The 24,469-nt window shown below is 37.4% G+C and overlaps 1 protein-coding gene across 1 annotated transcript in view; it reads right to left on the bottom strand.

Annotated features, from left to right (window-relative positions):
- LOC136871661 (mucosa-associated lymphoid tissue lymphoma translocation protein 1) overlaps positions 1–24,469 on the bottom strand; it is a 136,132-nt gene that overhangs the window by 21,231 nt on the left and 90,432 nt on the right. Inside the window, exons 9-11 of the mRNA XM_067145152.2 lie at positions 20,877–21,082; positions 11,170–11,265; positions 517–710 (exon numbers count right to left, since the gene is read on the bottom strand). Of these exons, the coding sequence (XP_067001253.2) occupies positions 517–710; positions 11,170–11,265; positions 20,877–21,082 (496 nt within the window). The remainder of the gene's footprint in view (positions 1–516; positions 711–11,169; positions 11,266–20,876; positions 21,083–24,469) is intronic.

The raw sequence follows: 24,469 nt of genomic DNA, 5'->3' as shown, positions 1-24,469 counted from the left end.
GCTGTGAATTTACAGGTGTACAATGTACAGATGGTAGCAAGTGGTACTGAATTTTGTGTTTGTACGTAAGTGGATCTAGGATGAGAAAAGGGCTGGACATGAGCCTTGAGAATAGCATGATAGCACATTTGGCAGATGTTGAATTGAGAAACCACTGCAAACAACTTCAAAGATGACTTCCTGATACGATTCAAATTGAATTGTTTCCAAGTCCCAGGTTAGTATATAACATGGTCTAAAATTTAAATGGTGAATTTATTTCTATGACAGCCTAAAAGAGGTCTTGCCAAAAGAAAAAAGAAATAAAACTGTTAATCTTTTTTTTTTCTTCTCGACTATTCAGTCTTTTGTTTGATTCCAGGCAGCAGTGAGGAGACTGTCAAAATATTCATATAATTTTAACCAAGCTATTGGCTTTCATACAAAATATAAAAAGGATGCTCTCATATGAATAAAATGGAAGGTCAGCAAAATGTAGTCTAAGGCATGAAAGAAGATGAATTATTAACAACTTACCTTAAATGGCAGAATTTCACATTCCAGCTCCCATTTGTGCAGGTACTTTAGCCTCATCTCTAAGACATTGTTAAAACAATTTCTATATTTCTGAAAAGTGACCAAGCCTTTTGTTCGGGTACGTGGGAAGATTATGATTTTTGGATCATCAATTGAGTTCATCGACTGAAAGAAACTTGTAGTTATCTTATTACCTGTAATAAAAAATAAAAAACCACTCTAAATTACAAAGTATGCGGACTCCCTAGCCCAAAGGCTGGTCAGGCTGGGACGATCTAAATTAATAAACAAGAATAAAAAGAAGAAGAAGATTTTTGTTGTTTAAAGGGGCCTAACAGTTAGGTCATCAGCCCCTAATGGTACAAGGTGCAACGAAATTAAAGATACATTAAAACTTAAAAATTACCAAGCTCGATAGCTGCAGTCGCTTAAGCACGGCCAGTATCCAGTAATCGGGAGATAGTGGGTTCGAGCCCTACTGTCGACACCCCTGAAGATGGTTTTCCGTGGTTTCCCATTTTCACACCAGGCAAATGCCGGGGCTGTACCTTAATTAAGTCCACGGCTGCTTCCTTCCACTTCCTAGCCCTTTCCTATCCCATCGTCGCCGTAAGACCTATCTGTGTCGATGCAACGTAAAGCAAATAGCAAAAGAACAAAAAAAAAAACTTTCAAAATGTATCCACTGACTAGAATCTTAAAAAAATGATGATGAAAAATGCCCGTGAATCCAAAACAATCATTGGATCCAATTCACAATGCCTTATTTTCTGGGATGATGCTTGTATTCCAAAGGGGTCCATAATTCAGGTCACTGGACCATCATAATAGTACTAATCACTGGTAAAACAGAACCAGAACCTCCTACAGTGGTACTAATCACAAGTAATGTAGACTCATGGTATTCCTCGCACGGTGGTTCTAATCACAGGTAATGTTGACCCATGGTATGTTACACACAGTGGCACCCCTCACAGGTAACACAGACCCATGGTATTCCTCACTTAAGGGTATGACTGGCAAGCACTGAAGACCCATGGTATTCTTCATATAGCAGGACCAATCATGGGCGCCAGCTAGATCCATGGTGGTCCTCATATAGTGGTAATAATCATAGGCCACATATACTCATGGTGTTGCTCACATAGTGGTAATAATCATAGGCAATGTAGACCCATGGTGTATCACACATTATAGTATCACCAACAGGCAACAAAGACCCACGGTGTTTCTCACATAATAGACTACTCATAGGTAACACAGACCCATTCTGAACAAAGTGGAACTAACCCATTCGAACGCAGCACTCGGCACCTATTCCTGCTAGATGCTAGTCTTTGCAGCGAGCACCCACTCTCCTGCCTCGGTGGGATGCACACGATGGTACTAATCACATGCAACACCCAAACCCGTGGTATTCCTCACATAATGGTACTGCTCCTAGGCAATCTATTACAGAACTATTTAAAATAGTTTTACTTGAGTCCGCCTCAAAACATGTATGGTAAAATAAATCATTTTCTATCATTATAAGGTGTATTGACAAGGGGAACTCAAGTAAAACTATTTTAAATAGTTCTGTGATAGATTCAGGCAAGTCAATACAGGATCAAACAACCATATTAACCTATTATGGTTAAGTTTATCAACAGCTCCTAGGTAATGTAGGCCCACAGGTTACTTCACATGGTGCTACTAATTGCGAGTAACGTCAGCCTACGGTGTTTCTCATGTTATGGTACAGTACTAATCACAAGTAGTCTCATGGTTCTACTTCTTCCATCATCCCTTAATCACCCCTTTTAGTCACCTCTTATGAAAGGCAAGGGATACCGTGGGTGCATTCTTCATCTGTGTCCCCCATCCACAGGGGGTCAGAGAGAGAAGATGGAAGGGATCCAACACTTCAAAAATGAAGTACTGGACAAAGAAAGAGAAGGGCCATGTAGGACGTGAAAATGAAAGATTTCCTAGTCCGCACAACCTAATACCGTTGGAGTCAGAAAAGAACAAGAATTGACCAAGGGAGGTCGGACAGGATAGATGAAAGTGAGGGTCTGGTACAAGTAAGTGGAAGCAATGCCAGGACTCAGCTAAGGGCTCCATGATTGCCAACCCACGCTCCCAAGTTGTGAGCTCCTAGGGCCTCTTTTAGTCACCTCTTACAACAGGCAGGGGATACCATGGGTGTATCTTTCTCCTGCATCCCCCACCCACAGGGGGTAAAAGAAGAAGGAGGAGGAGGATTCTGATGAAGGAGATCAGAAGAAGTGAAACAACAACAAAGCCAAGAGATATGGGAAAGAAAGAAGGTTGTCAAGAACACATTAGCATTCTCAACAACCTAAACTGCAAAACACATTGATCAACTTTCAGAGTCCATAATTGGTTCACTTAACAGAAGAAAATATGAAATAAAAAAATAAGTAGATACATATCTACTCAATTCTGACTGGATTAAGCATCAAATTTAAAATTATTTTCATGTATTTAAATTAAGTGAATAAGAGGTAGTTTGTACCAATGAATCCATTAAAAGAGTTAGAATGTCTCCAACAGGCCACTTTTTTTTCTATTGGCTTCACGTCGCACCGTCACAGATAGGTCTTATGGCGACGATGGGATAGGAAAGGCCTAGGAGTTGGAAGGAAGCGGCCGTGTTCTTGATTAAGGTACAGCCCCAGCATTTGCCTGGTGTGAAAATGGGAAACCCCAGAAAACCATCTTCAGGGCTGTCAACAGTGGGATTCGAACCCACTATCTCCCGGATGCAAGCTCACAGCCGCGCGCCTCTAACCGCACAGCCAACTCGCCCGGTAGCCACATTTTCAATACAGATACTATTCATTTTAATATTACCCAACATTCATTGTATTTATATTTGATAAGCTGCTATATTCAACACAGGAGTTAATTCTTATTTAAAAAATAACTCATATTTATTCATTGCAAACTACTAATTGACTAAACTAATAATGCATTAGTAATCCAGCAATGATCTCTCATGATAGTTGGATCCCACTTTCCTTGGTAACAGCTTATCAGTGTAGCGATCTTCTCATTGAAGTTTTAGTATTCTACCAGTTTATCACTGACTTTTTTGCTTTTTACAACTTGCTTTATGTCGCACTGACACAGAGAGGTCTTACGGGGATGACAGGATAGAAAAGGGCTTGGAGCGGAAGGAAGCAACCGTAACCTTAATCAAGATACAGCCCCAGCATTTGCCTGGTGTGAAAATGGGAAACCTCAGAAAACCATCTTCAGGGCTGCCGACAGTGGGGTTCGAATATACTATCTCCTGAATGCAAATCAACAGCTACATGACCAAAACAGTGCAGCCACTTGCTCGGTTTATTTTATCACTGACAACACCCATACTGGTAGAGGATAAATATGAGTGTGAATGAAGGAAACATCCAAAGACAAGCAACAATCCATTTTCTGTAACATTCTATGAGATAACTGATATCGAGGAAGTTTGAAACTTTTATGTTTCCCAGAAAGTTATTGCTTTGAAATAATTCCAATCACGCCCTAGTACATTTAATTTATCTGTTCTTAAAACAGTTAATGGTCTTAAAATATTCAGTGCTAAAACCTGGTTCAGAAAATGTTCACTAATTTGCTGAAAGCCAAGGACACTGAGTTGCCACAGTCAAGAAACTCTTGCATGCTAATGACTTCACTCAGTACCGAAACAGACATCCAGGTAACAGAAGGCCAACAATAAATTCACAGTGTCAGTTCCTGATCCATGGACTCACAAAAAGTCCTTCCTTCACTCTGTAACAACTAGCTTTCAAAAGCATTTTTCTACAAATATTTTTCATCTGCCTAAAGTGAGAACTGTGACTCAAGCAAACTCATAGATGCTGAGGGCACTAATATCACTGAATAAGATGGGTGAATCAGTGGGCCTTTTTCACTCACCCCCATCTAAACTTTAATGTGCCCTGATGACCTCAAGAATGTAAGGTCGGTTCTCTTTGTAAAATATATAAATTAGTGTATGTAAATGTCTCTAGATTTAATTAATCAGGGCAATTATTCACAGAGATTCATTTTTATTTCTTTACAGTGTTGTAAATGCGCATATACAGTATATATATAAATATCTTTAGGTTTAGTTTTAACTTAGTAATTATTTTTGGAAATTAGTTTTATTCATTTAAGGTGTATTTGTTGTGTATATTGTTTTACTGAATCATCTACAATTGGGTGATGATAAATAAATCTCTCTAAATAAATCTATCTACCTAAATCAATCATCTTATCCTTTTTATTCAGATTACTGGAGAGAATGATTCTCTGTCGAATATCAGGTTCTGTTGACCAAACAATCATCAATGAACAGTCAGGTTTTCATCCAGGAAGATTGTACTGTGGCCAAATACTCAACATAAAACAATACATCACAAATGGCTATGAAACTGGACAGATCATGGATGTAGCATTTATTGACCTACTACGACATATGATACAGTCAATTATAGGAAGTTGATTAGAAAAATATACACCATCACAAAATATTACTGCTTAATGCAGCTAATCTAGTGTTTACTTCAAAACTGATGGTTCTTTGACATCTTGGACAACAGGAGGAGCCATTGGAAAACGCAGAAAAATGGCCAACATCAAGGCAGTGTTGTTCTATAACATTTATACAAATGGCAGTTGATAAGATCTGATACAAAGGCATTCATTTAAACAGATGATACAGCCACTATTATTCCAGCCAAAACCTTTGAGGAGGTAGCAAAATTGTCACTAGCCTAACACTGGAAAAAAACTCAAGTCTGTGCATTCCACCTGAGGAAAAGAGATGTATGGACAAAGCTGAGCATAACTTGGTGAGGTCAACATCTATCCCACTGTGTGTGTTCAACCCTTGTTCTGTTTCTTTACTGGTTCGGGTATGAAGTGAGATAAATCTTTGTAGCAAGATTTTACAACTGGATGCCCTTCCTGACATCAACCTCACCAGAACAGTTAATGCGATGAAATGAATGACAAGATATACTGTATATGATAGTAGAAAGGGAGGGGGTAAAACCTGGTGCCGGCACATTGCCCATTCCTGTTGAACAATACCAAACGGCCTGCTCAAGGTTTAACATCCCCATCCAATGGATGAATCAGCATCAAGAGATATGACTTCACTTCATATGAACACTGCAGATAGGTTTGGAATTGAATCCAGGCTTGTGGCATGCAATGTAGAAATTAGAAATTGTGTATCACCACATTTCCTACCCTTCTGGCCAACATTCTAATGGTGAAATTTTTTCAACCAACAGAACTTGAACTGGGTAACCACGGTGTCAGACCATGTAGACTTGACGCCTTAGCAATCATGCCACCATGTGAGCTTACATCTGTTCCTCTGTAATATTCTGAAGTAACTGGGAGTAAAACTGGACTGCAGAACATCATAATTCGGAATCTTACTAGTACTATGTGGGGGGGGCAGAGCCAAGCATACTTCGCACATCTGTTCTTGGATTGTGTTTCTCCGCTTCTGAATACTCTGCATCAGTATGACGAAACTCCACTCACACAAGACAAGTTGATATTGCTCTGAATGAAACAAGGCTTATTGTAACAGGTTGATCGAGGTCAAACGCCCTGTCAATAAACTTTACTGATATTTAAAAATTTCATGATCCGTACTGAAGTGGAATTACAATAATTGAAATTAACAGGGGTCCTCCTATTCATACAAAAACATTTATTAATGTGAATTAATCATGTGCCGTTCACATGAGGTACTAGTTTTGACACTAAACTTGTGCCATCATCAGCCAAAGATTCAAATCAGGCAAACACAATACAACTTTAAAACACACTGTAACACCTGCATAGATGAATTATTAACTAAACTATGGTACACGATGATACTGCACTTCAGTATTAAATGCCGAAACTAGTACCTCATGTGAACGGCATGTGATTAATTCACCTTAATAAATGTCTTTGTATTGAACAGGAAGATCCCTCTTAATTTCAATTATTGTAATAAACTTTACTATCTGATGGGTAGTGGTTCATCCATCCCATGAATGTACAAATTTTTGGTAATTTTCAGTATTTTAGGTACCTTTAGTACTTGTTTGAATTCATTATGTTGCCCTTACCTTAACTGCCTTCAGTTAGACCGCCCTTTATTGATAAGATATAAATTTACACATGGTGTACATTCATGTCATAGGTTTAATGGATGCGGTTTGCCTTTCTCTTTCACTATCTCGGTTGAACCTACGTCAATCATTTCCTGTTTTATGATTGGTCGTATTCACCTGGACATGACTGTTTAGGTCATCGGCAACTTCACTTTCAATTGGTGCCGAGAATATATCCCTCTGCACTTTTCTACATTCTCATTGGCTATCTTTAGTAATTCATTTGCACCTTTGTTGTAATATTTATTTATTGTAATTATTGATATTCTTTCTGGACTCCTCTTTCTTCTATTTGTATTTCTTTTTGTAAGGTTTCTATGTTCTGTGCAGTAATTTTTACCATTAGTCTTTCAGCACTATATTTTGCTGCATCTAGAAACTTCTGCAGCATTACAAAAGGCCTGCCTTGCCTAGGCTTTACGCTCACTCTCCGGGTCTAAACGGAATCGCCACCAGTACTCTATGGCAGCTCCTGTGCTGCACCTTTGTCTTGGCAAGATACTTGGCCGCACCCATTGGCAATTGTCTCCTTGCCAACATGTCCTGCACTACAATCTGCTCGAGGTCAATCACCTCGCCTTTCGCTCATGTGTCGAGTGCTACAGCATGACTCGTCAATCAACGCAGCTGCACTCATTGTTTGCTTAGCTTCCGTTTGTTTTTTTCCTTCAGATATGAAGTGATTGCCAGCCTGGACTTTGATTTTCTTCGTAGCGAGATATGTGCTAATCTACTGAGATTTTATTGACTACTTTAACCAGTTGTCTAATCCTTGGAAAGGACATATTTCTTTTATATGTTGGCTAGTTTGTCTATGAAAGTTATTAATTGCAGCTCATTACCAGACAATGAAGTTGCTGGAATAAGGTCTTTTACAATTTTCTTTGAACTTTTAATTTTAACTCCTTGGAGGAGAATTGAGTGCTGCAAGATTAAACTTAAGATTTTCTGATCCAAATTGTAACTTTACTGTGTAAGCTTTTGCTATTGAAACTTTGTACATTCAACTTTGTAATTCTCTTGATAACTTTAATATTTATCACTTATACATGTCATTTAGCTTTAATTATTGGTCTGGTTTCGACCAGCCTTCAGATTAATGTAACCATTCAGATATTCAGAATTTTTCCAGGTGTTGTAAGACAACAGTCATACTTATATTAACTTTTTTATGCGCACAGCCAGTGGCTATTTTTTGCTCAAGGCCATGCGCTCAACATAATAAGTGTAAATTCAATCATTAATTGTTTTCAAAGTCACTCTAGTCTTTAGTGTCATCATTACATTATTAATATAATAAAACTTGTAACTGCTGATCCCTTACAACCTGCATTTTTCTCTTTCCCCGTAAAACTTAAGAATCCTTACTTCATAAGTTTTCTCCAGGTAGGGCACCTCTTGACATTAAATGAATAATAACAGCAGAAGTTGAGAAGAAAAAGAAGAAGAAGAAGAAGCAGGTGGTGGTGGTGGTGGTGGTGGTGGTGATTACTGTTTTATGAGGAAGTACAACTGGGCAACCATCGTCTATCAAAACTAATACCAACATAAATGCTCTGTTATCGGACATTATAAATTTTCCAGCTAACTCATTCCTGGTTGCCAGCATTTCGCCCCAGTGTGCTAAGTTGGGCTCATCAGTTGGTAAATAGCACACCCACCAAGACGCATGGCTAGAAAAAGTCTCTCATACTGCACTGGCACTGCTGGTGGCTCCAAGTAGCCTATGCAGTGGCCTCCACGGTATGCACTAGCCATGCGTCTTGGTGGGTGTGCTATTTACCAACTGATGAGCCCAACTTAGCACACGGGGGCGAAACGCTGGCAACCAGGAATGAGTTAGCTGGAAAATTTATAATGTCCAATAACGGACCATTTATATTGGTATTATAAATTTACACATTCAGGACAAATATTTCAGGTTCCCTATGGGAATCAACTATATCATATTATCAAAACTAATCCGAAGGGAGACAGAAGAGGTTCGACACTTCAAAGGATGAAAGAAAGACAAGGGCCACAAAGGGCATGAAAATGAAAGCCTTCCTAGGTCTCGAATGTTCTAATACTGTCAGAGTTATAAAAGAACAAGATTTGACCAAGGGAGGGTGGATAAGATATATGAAAGTGAGGAGCCTGGCACAAGTAAGTGGAAGCAATAGTTAATAGCCCCTGGGGCGAGAAGAAGCAGGAAAACGATCCTCATCACCCCAAGTTTGGATGTGAAACTCAACCCAAGAGACGAAGGTCAAGAAAGAGCTTTTTGCAGATGACACACAGCCCACCAAGTAGATCTGTGGTGCAGTTCCATACACTATAAGGGTCACTGGAGGAAAGTCAAAAAGGAACCTGCTGTTGGTTATAACCTAACATATACAACGCGAAAGGTACTTAACTATGGTGATTGCTAAGGATATGTTCTCTGGGCATGTCCTTCGTATGTTTATGTACTTTACAAAATTTATCCAATCATATGACCACTGTACTGTCCAACGGACACTTACTGTCATACCCTTTCTCCATACGATGACAAATTTCAACTCCACTAACACAATCTGCCTTCAAAAACTGAATAACTACTCAGTATCTTGATTTACTAGTTTAATTTCTGTATTGATATTGTAATAAAATTGTATTGATAAGGTGGAACCTTTTTTTGTCTATACATAACTACTCAGTAGGCATGTTTGGATTAAACCATGTCTCACATGTACTTAGTCAACTTGCTGCTGCTGCACATACAAACAGAACACATCAAGAGCCAATATCTGCTGATTCCTGGCAAACACAAACACAAATGACATGAGGTGAAATTAATCGTAATAATAATAATAATAATCGCATGGCCTCAGCTACCATGTGCAGATATTTCAATTTGACGCCATCTGGCTGTCTGCTCGTCAATTTCGACGTTCCGTTTTACTCTAGGCCCAATAGATGGTAGACCGAGTAAACCGAAACTCTCTTGGGCGTCTATGGCTGAGATGTAATGAATTTTGTCAGGTAAACACCAAATGTGTCACCAGAGATCTTTTACATGCCGACATGTACGACATAGAGTGTCGAATGGACTTTTCTCCACCCTTCAAAAATCCGACTACCTCTGCCAGGTTTGAACCTGCTATCTTGGGATCCGTTGGCCGACACTCTACCACTGATCCACAGAGGCAGCACCTATAATTAAAATAAATGGTATTCACAGATCATCGTCCTTGTCATATTTTGCTATGTTAATTAAAATAAGATTATACTGTTTGAAATCTATTAATTTTATAATAGAAATGTTGACAGAGATATAGTTAGCACTGTAGCTTATCTGCTGATGTTTTATTTACAGACAACCGAGGTGTGAGTCCTGGTCAATCTTGGGTTGGAATTTTCACCAGCAAATTCATACAGTGTCAGAAAGGGTATATTACATAAAAGGAATTTCACTGCAAAGCCCGTATTGTCAATAGTATACTTTTTAAGGAACAGTCAAAGGTGTGTATTTGTGGCCTTGTCTATTTTTACTCACATGTCCCGACACTTAAATACTAATTTAAAAAAAAAAAAAGTATTGTAAAGGTGGAACCTTTGACTGTACCTTAAAAAGTCAGAAAGGGTATCCATCTTAAATACCCGGCTGAACCCAAAATGTGCCAGGGTGGACCTGTTAGCAAAATTTTTGGAAGCATATAACCCTGATAGCAAAGTGCCAATTGATGAGAACCTCTTGGTATGAAAAGGGTGGCTAAGGTGGAAAGTTTACACACCAAGAAAATGACCGCGTTTCGGAATGGAATCATATAAATTATGCGAAGCTGAGATAGGTTATATAACATGATCTGCTTCCGTGTGTATCATAACGAACAGCTGTAAGAGACATAACACTGTGAAGACTGTAAATACTGTAAATACTGTATTACCTGAATTGTAGGGCAATATAATCCGTGTGTGTCAGTTATGAATTGTACGTAAGCTATATAAACTTGATCCCTCAAAAGCGCTAAACAACATAACAGAAAATTTCATGCGTATCATAATTTATTCCAATGTAAATCATTCAAGTGCATGTAAACTTTGTAAATCAACAATTTACAAATATGGAAACATTTATTTCCAGGCAGAGATTGTTAGTAAACTGCCTAAAATATTCAGGTAAAAGTTACTGTATAAATGAAAACCAGAGCTTTGCTATTAGGAAGAAGCAACCTAGATTTTGCAGTATGAAAGCACTTATTACGTTTTTGCACAAAGTATTGAAAAATATTAGGATTTTTCCCCAATTAAATACATTATATTCAAGTAAATATTTCTCTTAGGGCTCTTCAATAGTTCATTTTAGTCTATGATTGTTTTCAATCAAGTAATTAAGTATTTTCTTCAATCAGGGAAATAGCTCCCCACCTGGGAGTGAGCCAGTGTGTACTGAGCTCCCCGCTTAAGGGGTTAATCATTAAAAACTATGCAGTAAATGACAGTAACTTACCTGCAGTAGGATTTGTGAGATAATATGAGTCTGCAAGACTGTTTTCATAGGTGGGTATTTGTCTTTCTGCAACCTCTGGGTCTTCATTATATAAACCTTGAAATCAATAAACAAACTTCCATGTTATTAACTTACAACTTGGGGTTCTTCAAGCTTTGCTGCAATGTGCGCAAAAACCCAGGAGGAGGTAGGAGCTGGGGAATAGATGGCTAGTGAGTGGTACAACAAAAAATAAAAAGAAGAAAAATACTGCTGCAATCTTTTCCCAAAAATGATCTCCCAGATTCAGGTGCATCTTATAATGTACTCAAAACTAATTTTAAAAATTTGAGGTGGTGGTAGTGGTGGCGACGGCAGCGTCAGTAATAAGAGAAAGTATACTAGACAACTCTATTGGATGCATGACAAGATGCATGAAATTATGGATAAACAGTGTGTGGAAGAGAAAGAAAGGCACTTGTTGAAGAAGAGTTCACTCACTGCTTATGCTAGACCAGGTTAGTAGTCATCCTTAAGATTCTGTAAAAGAGAAACTAAGGCACGAAAATATAGAGCCTGCAATTGCAACCTTTTAATGTCTCAATAAACAAACCCATTATAGAGTATATTAGAGAGGAATGGAGCAAACAGATGATGGCAGAAAAACATGAATCCACACCAAAGAGTGCTTTAAAATGGCCTGATATGAAGTTTTTATAATAAGATTCAGAATAAGATGATTTTAGCATATAAATTAATGATATGATAGTGTATATTGATTTATATACAACATTCTTAATTTTTTAAATGGTATAATGGTTGAATACAGTATGGTCTGGCATGAAAGCAAGCTTCATGGCCTCTTCCCCCACCATACAATTAAATAATTTATTATTAGATAAAATTCAGCTGGTGAGTCTGCAGGTACAAAACAGGTGTGGTCTAGAGTGAGTGATGATATTTTTGTTAAATATATCAAGAAGTGCAGCATAACTAACACTCTCAATGATATACATGTAGAACAGGAAGAAGACAGTGACAAGGGAAGAAGAGTGATTTCAAATGACTATTTTCAGGGTTGGACGTGCTAGCAAACAGCTGGCTGTTGAAGGTGCTCTGTCTTCTCATAGGGATAAAGGAGTTATTACTTAGCATAACGAAAACATTTGGTGTGTGGGTGATGCAGTTAATGGAATAAATAATTTGTGTTTGGTGTTTGTTGGAAGTAATCAAGATTAGTGTCTTTTTTACCATGAGTAGTTCTGTTGGTGCATGGTTGATTACATACTCTAAGTTACACAGGATAGGTTTCCTTTGATTGTATTTTGTTGTGAGAAAAAGCAAATAATATTCCATTTTTCTGTTAAGTATCTATAGCTTTGTGAGTAGGATAGTTAGCTATTCCTTCCACACTTCCTACATTTTCATTCGTACAGATACTAGATCCAATATACCGTATGGCACTTTAAGATCTGTTGCACCTATTATGAAAGAAATAATTTTATATTACTGGTAGCATAGTAAATGCAGTTAAAGAAAATAAAAAGATTTCAAGATAATATATGATATTCCACTGACAAGATAGTTAATGGTCTTTCCATACATATACATATATCCTCATTATAGGCTGTTATGCCTTTCAGCATTCAGTCTACAAGCCCCTATGATTTTTCTAAACTCTGCTACAATTTTCTATTTATAACTAGGTGTGTAGCCTTGTTTAGTTATATACCTCTTATCTTTCAATCATTAGAAATTGAGTCTAACCATCGTCGTCTTGGTCTCCCTCTACTTACCCTCCATGACTGAGTCCATTATTCTCCTAGGTAACCTATCCCCCTCCATCCGCCTAACAAGCCGGTTTGTGAATACATTTTCATCAATCAAGTTAATTTCTAACTTAGCCTTTATCTCCTCATTCCAACTACCCTCCTACCATTGTTCCCACCTGTTTCTAATAGAGATCATTCTTGCTACTTTCATGTCTGTTACTTCTAGCTTATGAATAAGATACCCAGCTTTTACTCCCGGAAAGCAGAGTTGGTCTGAAAAGAGACCGGTGTAAAGATAGTTTCGTCCAGAAGCAGTCTTCCTTCTTACAGAATAATATAGATTGCAGCTGTGAATTCACTGCATTCGGTTTGCTACACCTTGATTCAATCCCACTTTACTATCATCCTTGGAGAATACATATCCTAAATCCTAAATAGTTGAAATTATCTACCCTTTTTCCAGCTTTGTATTCCCAACCTGATATTTAATTCTCTTAGTTTTCTTACCTACTGAATCTAGTCTTGGAAAGGCTAATTTTCATATCATACTCATTGTATATTAGATATTAGACTGCAGGCTTTCAGCACAATCAGCCATCAAGACCAAGTCAACCACAGAAGCCTAACTGTTCACTACATTTCCACCTAACTGAATCCCTCACTGCCACTTTATACATTTCAGTAGATGATCCATGTAAACTATGAACAACCAAGGCAAAAGTTTATGTACAGTCTTGTCTAACCCCTGCAAGAACCATCAATTCTCAATGCTGCCCAATTGTTAACATAAATACCTTTGATTGCTTTTAATAATCTACCTTTAATCTCATAGTCCTGTGGTACAGCAAACATGTCTTCCCTCAGTACTCTGTCATATGCCTTCTACAGATCTACAAAACATAATTAAAACTGTCTACTCCTCTCATGTTATGTGTTGTGTGTTTGAGTCATCAGTCCATAGACTGGTTTGATGCAGCTCTCCACACCACCCTATCCTGTGCTAACCTTTTCATTTCTACGTAACTATTGCATCTTACATCTGCTCTAATCTGCTTGTCATATTCATACCTTGGTCTACCCCTACCTTTCCTCCGCCTACACTTCCTTCAAAAACCAAGTGAACAAGTCCTGGGTGTCTTAAGATGTGTCCTATCATTCTATCTCTTCTTCTCGTCAAATTTAGCCAAATCGATCTCCTCTCACCAACTCAATTCAGTATCTCTTCATTTGGGATTCAATCTATCCATCTCACCTTCAGCATTCTTCTGTAACACCACATTTCAAAAGCTTCTAATCTCTTTCTTTCTGAACCAGTTATCATCCATGTTTCACTTCCATACAATGCCACTCTCCAGATGAAAGTCTTCAGAAATATCTTTCTGATTCCTATATCAATGTCTGAAGTGAGCAAATTTATTATCTTAAGAAAGGCCTTCCTCGCTTGTGCTAGCCTGCATCTTATGTCCTCCTTACTTCTGCCATTGTTAGTTATTTTACTACCCAAGAAACAATATTCATCTACTTCCTTTAAGACTTCATTTCCTAATCTAATATTTCCTGCATCACCTGCCCTCATTCGACTGCACTCCATTACTTTTGTTTTGGACTTATTTATGTTCATCTTGTACTCCTTACCCAAGACTTCGTCCATACCATTCACCAATTTCTCGAGAGATCTTCTGCTGTCACAGATAAAATAACAATATCATCAGCAAATCTCAAGGTTTTAATTTCCTCTCCTTGAATTATGATTCCCTTTCCAAATTCCTCCTTCATTTCTTTTACTGCCTATTCTATGTAAACAATGAAAAGGAGGGGGGGGGGGGGGGGGCGGTGACAAACTGCAGCCTTGCCTCACTCCTTTCTGGATTGCTGCTACTTTTTCAAAGCCCTTGATTCTTATCACTGCAGACTGGTTTTTATACAGATTGTAGATCATTCTTCGTTCCCGGTATCTGATCCCAATCACCTTCAGAATCTTAAATAGCTTGATCTAATCAACATTATCGAATGCCTTTTCTAGATCTACGAATGCCATGTACATGGGCTTGTCCTTCTTAATTCGATCCTCTAAGATCAGACATAAAGTCAGGATTGCTTCACGTGTTCCTACATTTATTCTGAAGCCAAATTGATCTTCTCCCAACTCAGCTTCAACTTGTCTTTCCATTCTTATGTAAATAATACGTGTTATAATTTTTCAGGTATGAGATACTAAACTATGGTAATGGTGCGGTAGTTTTCACACTTGTCAGCACCAGCTTTCATGGGAATCGGTATAACAACATTCTAACGAAAATTGGATGGCACTTCTCCTGTCTCATACATCTTACACACTAAATGGAATAACCTTGCCATGCTGTTTGCACTTTCTATCCACTTCATTCTTTAATCGCCTGTATTCTTTTCTTCCCTCTTCATTTCTAGCATTCTTGCATTTTTGTCATTCATCAATCATGTCTAGTAACTCCTGAGTTATCCACTGGTTCTTAGTTGATCTTTTCTTCCTTCCTAACATTTCTTCAGCAGCCCTACTGACTTCATTTTTCATGACTATCCACTCTTCCTCTATTGTGTTTCCTTCAGCCTTTTCATTTAGTCCTTGTGCAACATGTTCCTTGAAACAATCCCTCACACTCCTTTCTTTCAATTTGTCTAGATCCCATCTCCTGGCATTCTTTCCTTTCTTCAACAACAGATGGCATTGCATGACCAGCAAATTGTGGTCAGAGTTCATGTCTGCTCCTACTCCTCTCATAGCATTTTTCAATTACCTGGCACATACTGAAAATCTGATCTTGGTATGAAACCACATCCAAGTTGCTCTCAACCACTGATTGCACCCTCCTGTCCAAACTGCCAGTGAACACCTTGCCTGGTATACTGATCAATGAAATATCTCACTAGTTTTAATCCTTCCTGTTCCCTTGCTAATATATAGGTGTAATTACTGCTATTGTCCAATCAGAGGGAACCTTACTAACATTCCTTGCTAATCTTATTAATCTTAAGATGTAGACATGCATGACCACTAAATGACATTATGATACTGAATTTTGGGGATATTAGGTCGTGTAATACTTGTAATATGCTGATGCATTTCGAACCAGCAACCAGGATCGCCTTCAGAGCAACAATAAATATTTTATTGGCAACTGTCACTCCATAGTAACTTTTTTTTTTTTTTTTTTTTTTTTTTGCTAGTTGTTTTACGTCGCACCGACACAGATAGGTCTTACGGCGACGATGGGACAGGAAAGGGCTAGGAGTGGGAAGGAAGCGGCCGTGGCCTTAATTAAGGTACAGCCCCAGCATTTGCCTGGTGTGAAAATGGAAAACCACGGAAAACCATTTTCAGGGCTGCCGACAGTGGGGTTCGAACCTACTATCTCCCGAATACTGGATACTGGCCGCGCTTAAGCGACTGCAGCTATCAAGCTCAGTTCCATAGTAACTAGACTCACGGCAGAGAGACCCTGTTAGAAATGTAGTTCCTTCCAGGGCCTCCAGAGGCATGGAGAAAGATGTTGATGAGTTAACTATGGATGGTAGCCATGATCTACTCAGTATATAGCCATCACCTTTGTTAAACTTATTCGGGTGTTTAGCAATTACTATCGCCTCATGAATGATTCTAGGTATAAGAATGATTCTCTTTACAAATAACAGAAGTTGCAAAAAACCCTGATTTGATGGTCATTATATATGGCACGTTCTGTCACAGCAGACTTCTCTGGCTGGCAAAGACATAAGTGCCTGCGATGTTCCTTAACCCTTGCTGCTACCTTCCTACATATTTGGCCAACATAAACTGAACCACAAAAGCTAGTTATCATATATACTCAAGCATAGTTTAAACCAATAGGATCTTTAACATATCGCAAGCAATTGGCTATGATGATATTAGGCTTAAAAATGGCCTTGATATTGTGCCTTCTGAGAATATTGCCAATCCTATCCATGACAGATTGTATGTATGGCAAGAAAGCCAGACTCAAATGAGAATCACAGGACAATCTGGTTTTTGGCTTAGGGTGTAGCGCTTTGTCAATCTGTTTCCTTGAGTTCCCATTGCTCAGGAATGTTTTGGTTAGGAACTCAAGTTCACAGTTTAATTTATCCTCCTCACAAACCTCCCTTGCTCGGCTGATAAGGGTGTTAAGTACAGCATGCTTTTGGCAAGGATAGTAATAAGAGGACCCATGAAGATATCTTTTAGTATGGGTGGGTTTTTGGTAAACCAAATGACCTAAAGTTCCAACTGATTTCCTAGAAACCAAAACATCCAAGAATGGCAAACATCCTCCACGTTCAGTCTACATAGGAAATTTAATGTTTGGATGTATGCTGTTCAAGTGATCCTGGAATATGGATAATTCATGTTCACTATGAGTCCAAATAACAAATGTGTCATCAGCATGTTTCAATCCGAATAATTTTAAGAAAGGTGACTGCTATATACAGCCTTCAGCTCCGAGTTCAGATGTTGCGATGCTATGTTTTTCCTGTCCTGGGTTTCAAAGGCTGGACACTCAGCCCTTTGCTGGAGAGGCAGATTGAAGCTTTTGAAATGTACAGAAGAATGCTTCAAATATCCTGGGCAGAAAGGAAGCCCAATGAGGAAGCCCTAACTTGTCAAATAGGAAAAAGAAACTTCTAACAACCATCAAGGAGAAAAGGCTCAGATATATCGGATATATGATGAGAGGTGAACAATATGAACTTCTTATCACCGAGGGGAAAATTGAAGGACTGTGATCTGTAGGGGGTATGGAGAATTTCCTGGCTTGAAGATTTGCCCCACTGGTATGGAGAAACTTCTACTGAAATCTTTCCAGCCGCTGTTTCACAAGTAATCATAACTTACTGGATCATAAACCGTCCTAGGGAGATGGCATCCTAATACGCCCTTCCTGTGCCCAAGTCGGTCAATGTAAAAGAATTTCCCAACCAGCTTCTCAGGGGTTCTTGAATTTTCAGTTTATTTTTAATGTGGGATCCAAAGAAGACTTAGATGCATCAATACATGGTTACTCATTTTCAACCTGGTGCGTCATTAATTCCTTTTAGCTCCATGATGGACGCCTCCATCTGACTCATCAGCAGTGACATTTCAACTGATGAAAAACTTAACTAATATACCTTATTCTAGCATGATATTCATAAATAAGTTCTCAAGTAAGTTTTCCTAAACTAGCATTATTTATTGACAAGTAAAATAGTAAGAAATTAACAGAAAATCCGAAGAGAAAAATAATGATAAGGTTTCCATAATGATTACTAAATTGAATATGCTGCTGAACAGCTGATCTTTTATAATACAATAACATAATTTTGCTCACTGTCATCTCTCAATCATGGCTAATTGAATTAGGCTCTTTATACATTTCACAAATGAGTATCTTTAAACACAACCTACTCTTTAACATACATCCTCTATCTTAGAAGTATTTCCTACCATAATTACACTGAATTATAATTTTTAATTTTCCAGTATCAATCACATAATTAAATTAGTCCTTTACAAATGACCTAAATTTTAAGTATCTTCTCTTTTTAATCTGAATTTCATTTATCCTCTTCTTTTTTAAATCTGAATTTCATCTTGCGTTTGTTGACTATTCAACCATCGGAATATTCAATAAGTTTCTTGTAACATGCAGCTCAAATTCGCTGTTCTTAATCTACTATACCTAATTTCAATATCATGTCTAAGATTCACACATTCAATACATATATTACCTTAGCAAGATCAAATGTGTCACATCTAGCTCATTTAATACCCGTGTGCCATTAAAATGTATTAAAGCTCTCAATATCCGAAGACATATTACTTCATCACTTACTCTCTTGTGTGCCACTAACATGAATTATTTCATAGCTTTCAAACCTGACTTGGTTCATTCTGAAGACTGTAGCTCAATATATGGTGATTAACCAATATCATAGCCTAATATTATATCCTTTGTTCATACTAGTGAGGTTATCAGGTGACTATACTCCAACATCTTAATTCTTATCTCGGCTTCAGTATGTTGAAACTATGGCAGTATACCTATTCTCAAAGACAATAACATTTTTATACACTCATTAGGAAAATATGATCCTATTTTGTATTAATTACTACCTAACATATTCCATTTCTTTGTTCATGTATATATCTCCATGTGCTTCATACTCCATATTTCTCTTCAATCAACTTTTCCACCTTATCACTGCTGCATTTCATATCACATCTCTTCTCAATATCCACACTTCATTACAGGAATACCTTCCCTCAATGAATTACTTGCTTCTATTTTCTCTTATAATAAATATAGGATCCATTTCTTCTTATATTCTTATAGCTTTTACCTTGTCTAACAACGTTGCTCTTCCATAAACACTCTTACTAAAAATACAGCGTATAACATCTACGATATTCTTTCACTGACATTTATATTAATCTTGACTATGACTATTGGTAAGACTCAGATTCATTTATACTACGGTCACTTCTCACTTCAATATACATGGATTGGCACATAAGTTAATTGCGAGAGCTTGATGTATCACAGAAGTTGATTTCGATGATTACATCAGGCACAATGATTATTTATCATATGCAAACAACGTATCATTATATTTGATCAAACTACATACATATTTTAAAATAACTTATCTCAATCCATCCGCCTTTTTGGGATGGTCTGGTCTGCTTGACTACTGCCCGCGAATCTTGCAGCTAGCAGCAGTATGGCTGTTGTCATCTGGGATCTCGGCTGATCATCTTAGGTTGGATCAGGCAGCTCTGAGTAGTCCGTTTCCCTCATCTTGTTAAAATTTCTCCATGACGTCAAGCTCATTCATGTAATAATGACAGATGAATTGTGTCAGATAATACATGGTGATGAAGTTTTCTCTAGCAATCTTTCAACTGATTAAATGTTAGCCCCTGTACAGTTTGCTTTGGTCTCTAATTTCCTTCAAATAATTATTTCCTCAACTAGTTCCGTGATTTAATGATGTCGATGTAGATTTACTCTCTACACATGATACTGTATAGGCTTTTGGGCTTATGCCATGTCAAGAAAATAAGGTGAAATTCTTTACGTTTCTTTACGTGCTCTGCAAAACGTAAAGAATTTCACCTTATTTTCTTGACACGGCATAAGCCCAAAAGCCTATACAGTATCATGTCTATAAGTAAGGTCCATGAAAGCATCAATGGCAACATAGATATACTCTCCTTATATGGGCTACTTTATAGCTAATATGTAATTCTTCTCCGTGCGGAACAATTGTATAGGCATAATATAATGCTCTACTCTTCTCCCAATTTTAAGTTGCACTTTTCGTGAAATTGCGTATTCTCTTTTCTTGTTTATGAGCGGATATCACTAATTTGGCAGGTTACAATCCTTTATACGTTTCTAGGTCAGTATTTCTTTTTCTTTTCTGCAGTTCTGTAGTATATTTTTATCTTCTTGGCTCAATTGCATCTGAATACTCGGATTGCTGATAAAAGAATCATTAATTTTTTTTCTACTGATGTCTTGTTTCAATAATCCAGATCCCATTTCTTTGTCTTTTACACAGCCAACACGATTCTATGTATTGTGCTATTATGCTAATCTGGATTTCTATGACATTGTATGCCTATTTATTCTGTTTGATGTCACCGTCGGCCATTGTATTTATTCCAATCTCCTTAACATTCCTACTTTAGGGATAGCATAATGGTACACGAAGAAGAAGAAGAAGAAGAAGAAGAAGAAGAAGATGAAGATGATGATGATGATGATGATGATGATGATGATGATGATGATTTTCAGTTTGGAGAAATATATTAACAGCCTAAAATACCTGCATACCCATAAATTACATATTTATAGCAGTTAAATTAGTAAGTATTCACTGGTAAAATGCGATATACACTGAGGAAAGGATAAATGAAGAAAGGGTTGATATACGTACTCTTTTGAGTTTTCTCCAAAATCTCTGTGATTGGTATCATTTCAGTTAAAAACTTCTTCAAATGCTTCATGTAGATTCCATTGATCTCTGACTTACGTTCATAAGCTGATTGATAACTAGCAGTGGAACAAACTCCAACAAAATTTCTCTTTATCTGATAATCGAAAAAAGGGAGCTCGGCTGTGAAAATTCCTGGGTTATCCTCCCTGTACAACAAACAATCAAGCCAAAGTAACATTCATCATAGAGTAAGAAAAATACAATATTTTAGTTAAAAACAACATAATAAATTTAATTTAACATAATATGGTCTGTCTTAACCCTGGATCACTAAGCTTTCAACTGCCAAATGACGTGCAGGCACAAGGAGTAACTTGCCTTCCCCCTCTGGCAAAAGTATTTGCTTCACCTTTTCCCCTATTTATTATTATTACAATTTGTTTCTTGTCACACACCTTGTAGCGATAATGGGATAGGAAAGGCCTAGGAGTGGGAAGGAAGCAGCCATGGCCTCAAATAAGGTACAGACCCAGCATTTGATTGGTGTGAAAATGGGAAATCACGGAAAACCATCTTCAGGGCTGCCGACAGTGGGGTTCTACCGGATGCAAGCTCACAGCTGCGCGCCCCTAACCACATGGTCAACTCGCCTGGTCACCTTTACCTAGCTTCGGCAGCTAACGCAATTCCTATCCTCGCCGCTAGGTGGGGTCTTTATTAATTCCATTCCAGACCCAGTCGAATTACTGAAAACAGGCTTTGCCTTTTACAAAACCAAATTTGCAGCAGTCACCATGATCAGCGAGATTCTCAATGAAAGCCCAGAAGTACACAGGCTAGACCACAGACAACTAAACAAGAAGAAAATATATTTTGCATTTTTAAACATTACATTCCTTCATTAAATATTTAATTAAAAATACATTAATTATGAATTAATTTGGATTGTATTTAAACGTCCTTTTTGCCAATTTTAGGTCTTTTTTTTTTTATATTTTAGGTCTTTTTATATGTTTTTTAAATTTAAAGTCAAGAATGTCATGTTTGGCCCATATTGAATAGAGATTACAAAACAATAAATTAGACTGTATAAGATCCACCTTTTCAACACAAGATGTGTTGTTGGTTAAAATTACCTCATTTATTTCTGGTACCAGTTTCAACATCCATGGACATCATCATCAGCCAATTAGGGTAATTATACAAAGATACATATTAAAATTAAAACACATAAAATTGACCCTCATAATTAAAACTGTCTATAACAAGTTATACAAAGAATATTTATGCTAAATGTCCGGGTTTGAATATATAATTTGTACAAGTTTGACAACTTGTTAGTCACAATTAAAAACTGAAGCTGAGAAGCCTCACAGAAAAACTAGTTCTAAGTCTTTGACACTCCTAAAATTTATAGATTTGGGTGCTTTGTGTGGCATTGGTAGTGTGTTTTAACTTTAACATGTATCTCTGTATAATGACCCTAATTGGCTGATGATGACATCCATGGATGTTCAAACCGGTACCATAAATAAATGTGGTTGTAATTTTAACCAACAACACACCTTGTATTGAAAACGTGGATCTTGTACAATCTAATTTATTGTTTTATAATGTTTTTTTACATACAATTGATAGGTCTTCAACATCCGAGCCCTAGTTATTACGGACTTTGGTACGTCCTATAATTACTTTATTTCCAACCTAGTACCTAACCCATCACTTAATGCATTACATATACAGTAACACTCACATCATTTCAGCATTCAGCATAAGTAGTGGATTTGTGGTCACTGTATATGGCTCAATTGCAAATAGTGTGATAAAACCGTATTGTTCTTCACAGCTTCGAACATTATATTTTAAAACCACATTTATTTTTAGGTTTTATATACGTTTTTTATTTTTCTACATAGTTGCCTTGTTTATTTAGGCGCTTGTCATACCTTAAAACTAGAAGCCTGCCGCCTGCTCTGACAGCCAAGAGTTCATGGCCATTTTCACTTCTTCATTATCGTTGAAGCGCTTCCCGCCAAGATGACATTTTAGCTGCCAAAAAAAAAAAGTGGAAATCACTCAGAGCCGGGGCTATATGGAGGGTGATCCAAAATTTCCCACCTGAAAAAGTCAATCAGTTTCCAAGTCTGGAAGGAGCAAAATTCATGCTGTGTCTTTTGTTCTGAACCACACGTAGTAATTTGGTCCCAGAACACGGTTGCTATGATCTTGCATTGTGACAGCATTTGTTTGGATTTAACCTTGTCAGGAGAGTTTGAGTGTTGCAATTCCATTGACTGTTACTTGAATTCAGGAGTGAAATGAGGTAACCATGTAATGATTCAGCTCAACATTTCATCACCTTCCTGGGCATAGCGAATCAAAAGGGTGAGGGGACTGGCCAATCTTTTTCATTTATAGTCTTCTGTGAGGAGTTTGGGTACCCATCGAGAGCACAATTTCCTGAAGTTTAGGTTTTCAGACAATTTTATACAGTACAGACCTAGACACTTTAGGAAAACCCTTGAGAAAGTGGTTATCGTGAAACTTCTGTCCTCATAAAAGTTTGTGTCAACTGCATTCATCAAATCTTCAGTGATCACAGATGGCCGACCTGAGCATTCGTCATGAACACTTTTACAGCCATTTTTGAACTCTCTCACCCATTTTCACACATTACCTTCACTCACTGCATTATCACAATACACCTCACAAAGCTGACGATGAATGTCTGCAGCCAACATGTTTCTTCCACTCAAAAAGTGCGTTACAGATTGTATTTCATACCTGGCGGGTGATTCAATAATCTTGAACATTTTAAAGATGCACAGTTCAGCATACAGATTAGCTACACAGCTGCAACTGATGCCCGCTTGTTCGCAAAGAACGCCGGACTACGGAATTATTTAAAAAATGGTCCTTACTTAAAAAACATACTTTGTAATATGAGGATATTGAATGCGGTGTATTGAATTTCAACTGAAATAAACTCAATCTCAACAAATATGTTACAGCCAGTTGAAATTTTATATTACAATTATGGATTAAAGCCTTGCATTAGGATGGTCATATTATCTGCATCACATGCGAATTTTAGAGTAGGCCAAGATTAGGGATCAACTAGAGAGAAAATAAAGATATGACTTCACTATGTAACTATGGCAGACGTAAAATAATGTTGAACAGAATATTTGGAAGTTAGGATGTACATCTTCAAATATTAATGCCAGTGTTAAAGTGGTAGTATGCAGTAGCTATAATTAGATATTGGGAATATGTATGCACGTGATGATAAGGTTGAATACAGAGTCTTTGATTCATATAATATATAATGGAGTAAGTTATTGGTTGTAATGTTATATGAGTAAATGGACATGGGATTATATGAATTGTCTATGAACACTGAATTATGCTACGGATCATAAATAGTTATGGATAGAGGCACCTGTTTTTTGCAAAGTGTGAAATTGCAATTTTTTTTTGCAAAATGTTACAAATTTTACTCCATTTGCAAAACCGTGAAATAATTGACAAAATTATACGGAATCAATCTTCGCTCCAAAAACATTACGAAAGATGATTTAATAAATGATGAA

Source organism: Anabrus simplex, chromosome 4, assembly GCF_040414725.1.
Source record: "Anabrus simplex isolate iqAnaSimp1 chromosome 4, ASM4041472v1, whole genome shotgun sequence".
NCBI classification, from domain to species: Eukaryota; Metazoa; Arthropoda; class Insecta; order Orthoptera; family Tettigoniidae; genus Anabrus; species Anabrus simplex.
The sequence above is the reverse complement of the archived record's forward strand: the minus strand, read 5'-3'. Positions and strand labels throughout refer to the sequence as shown.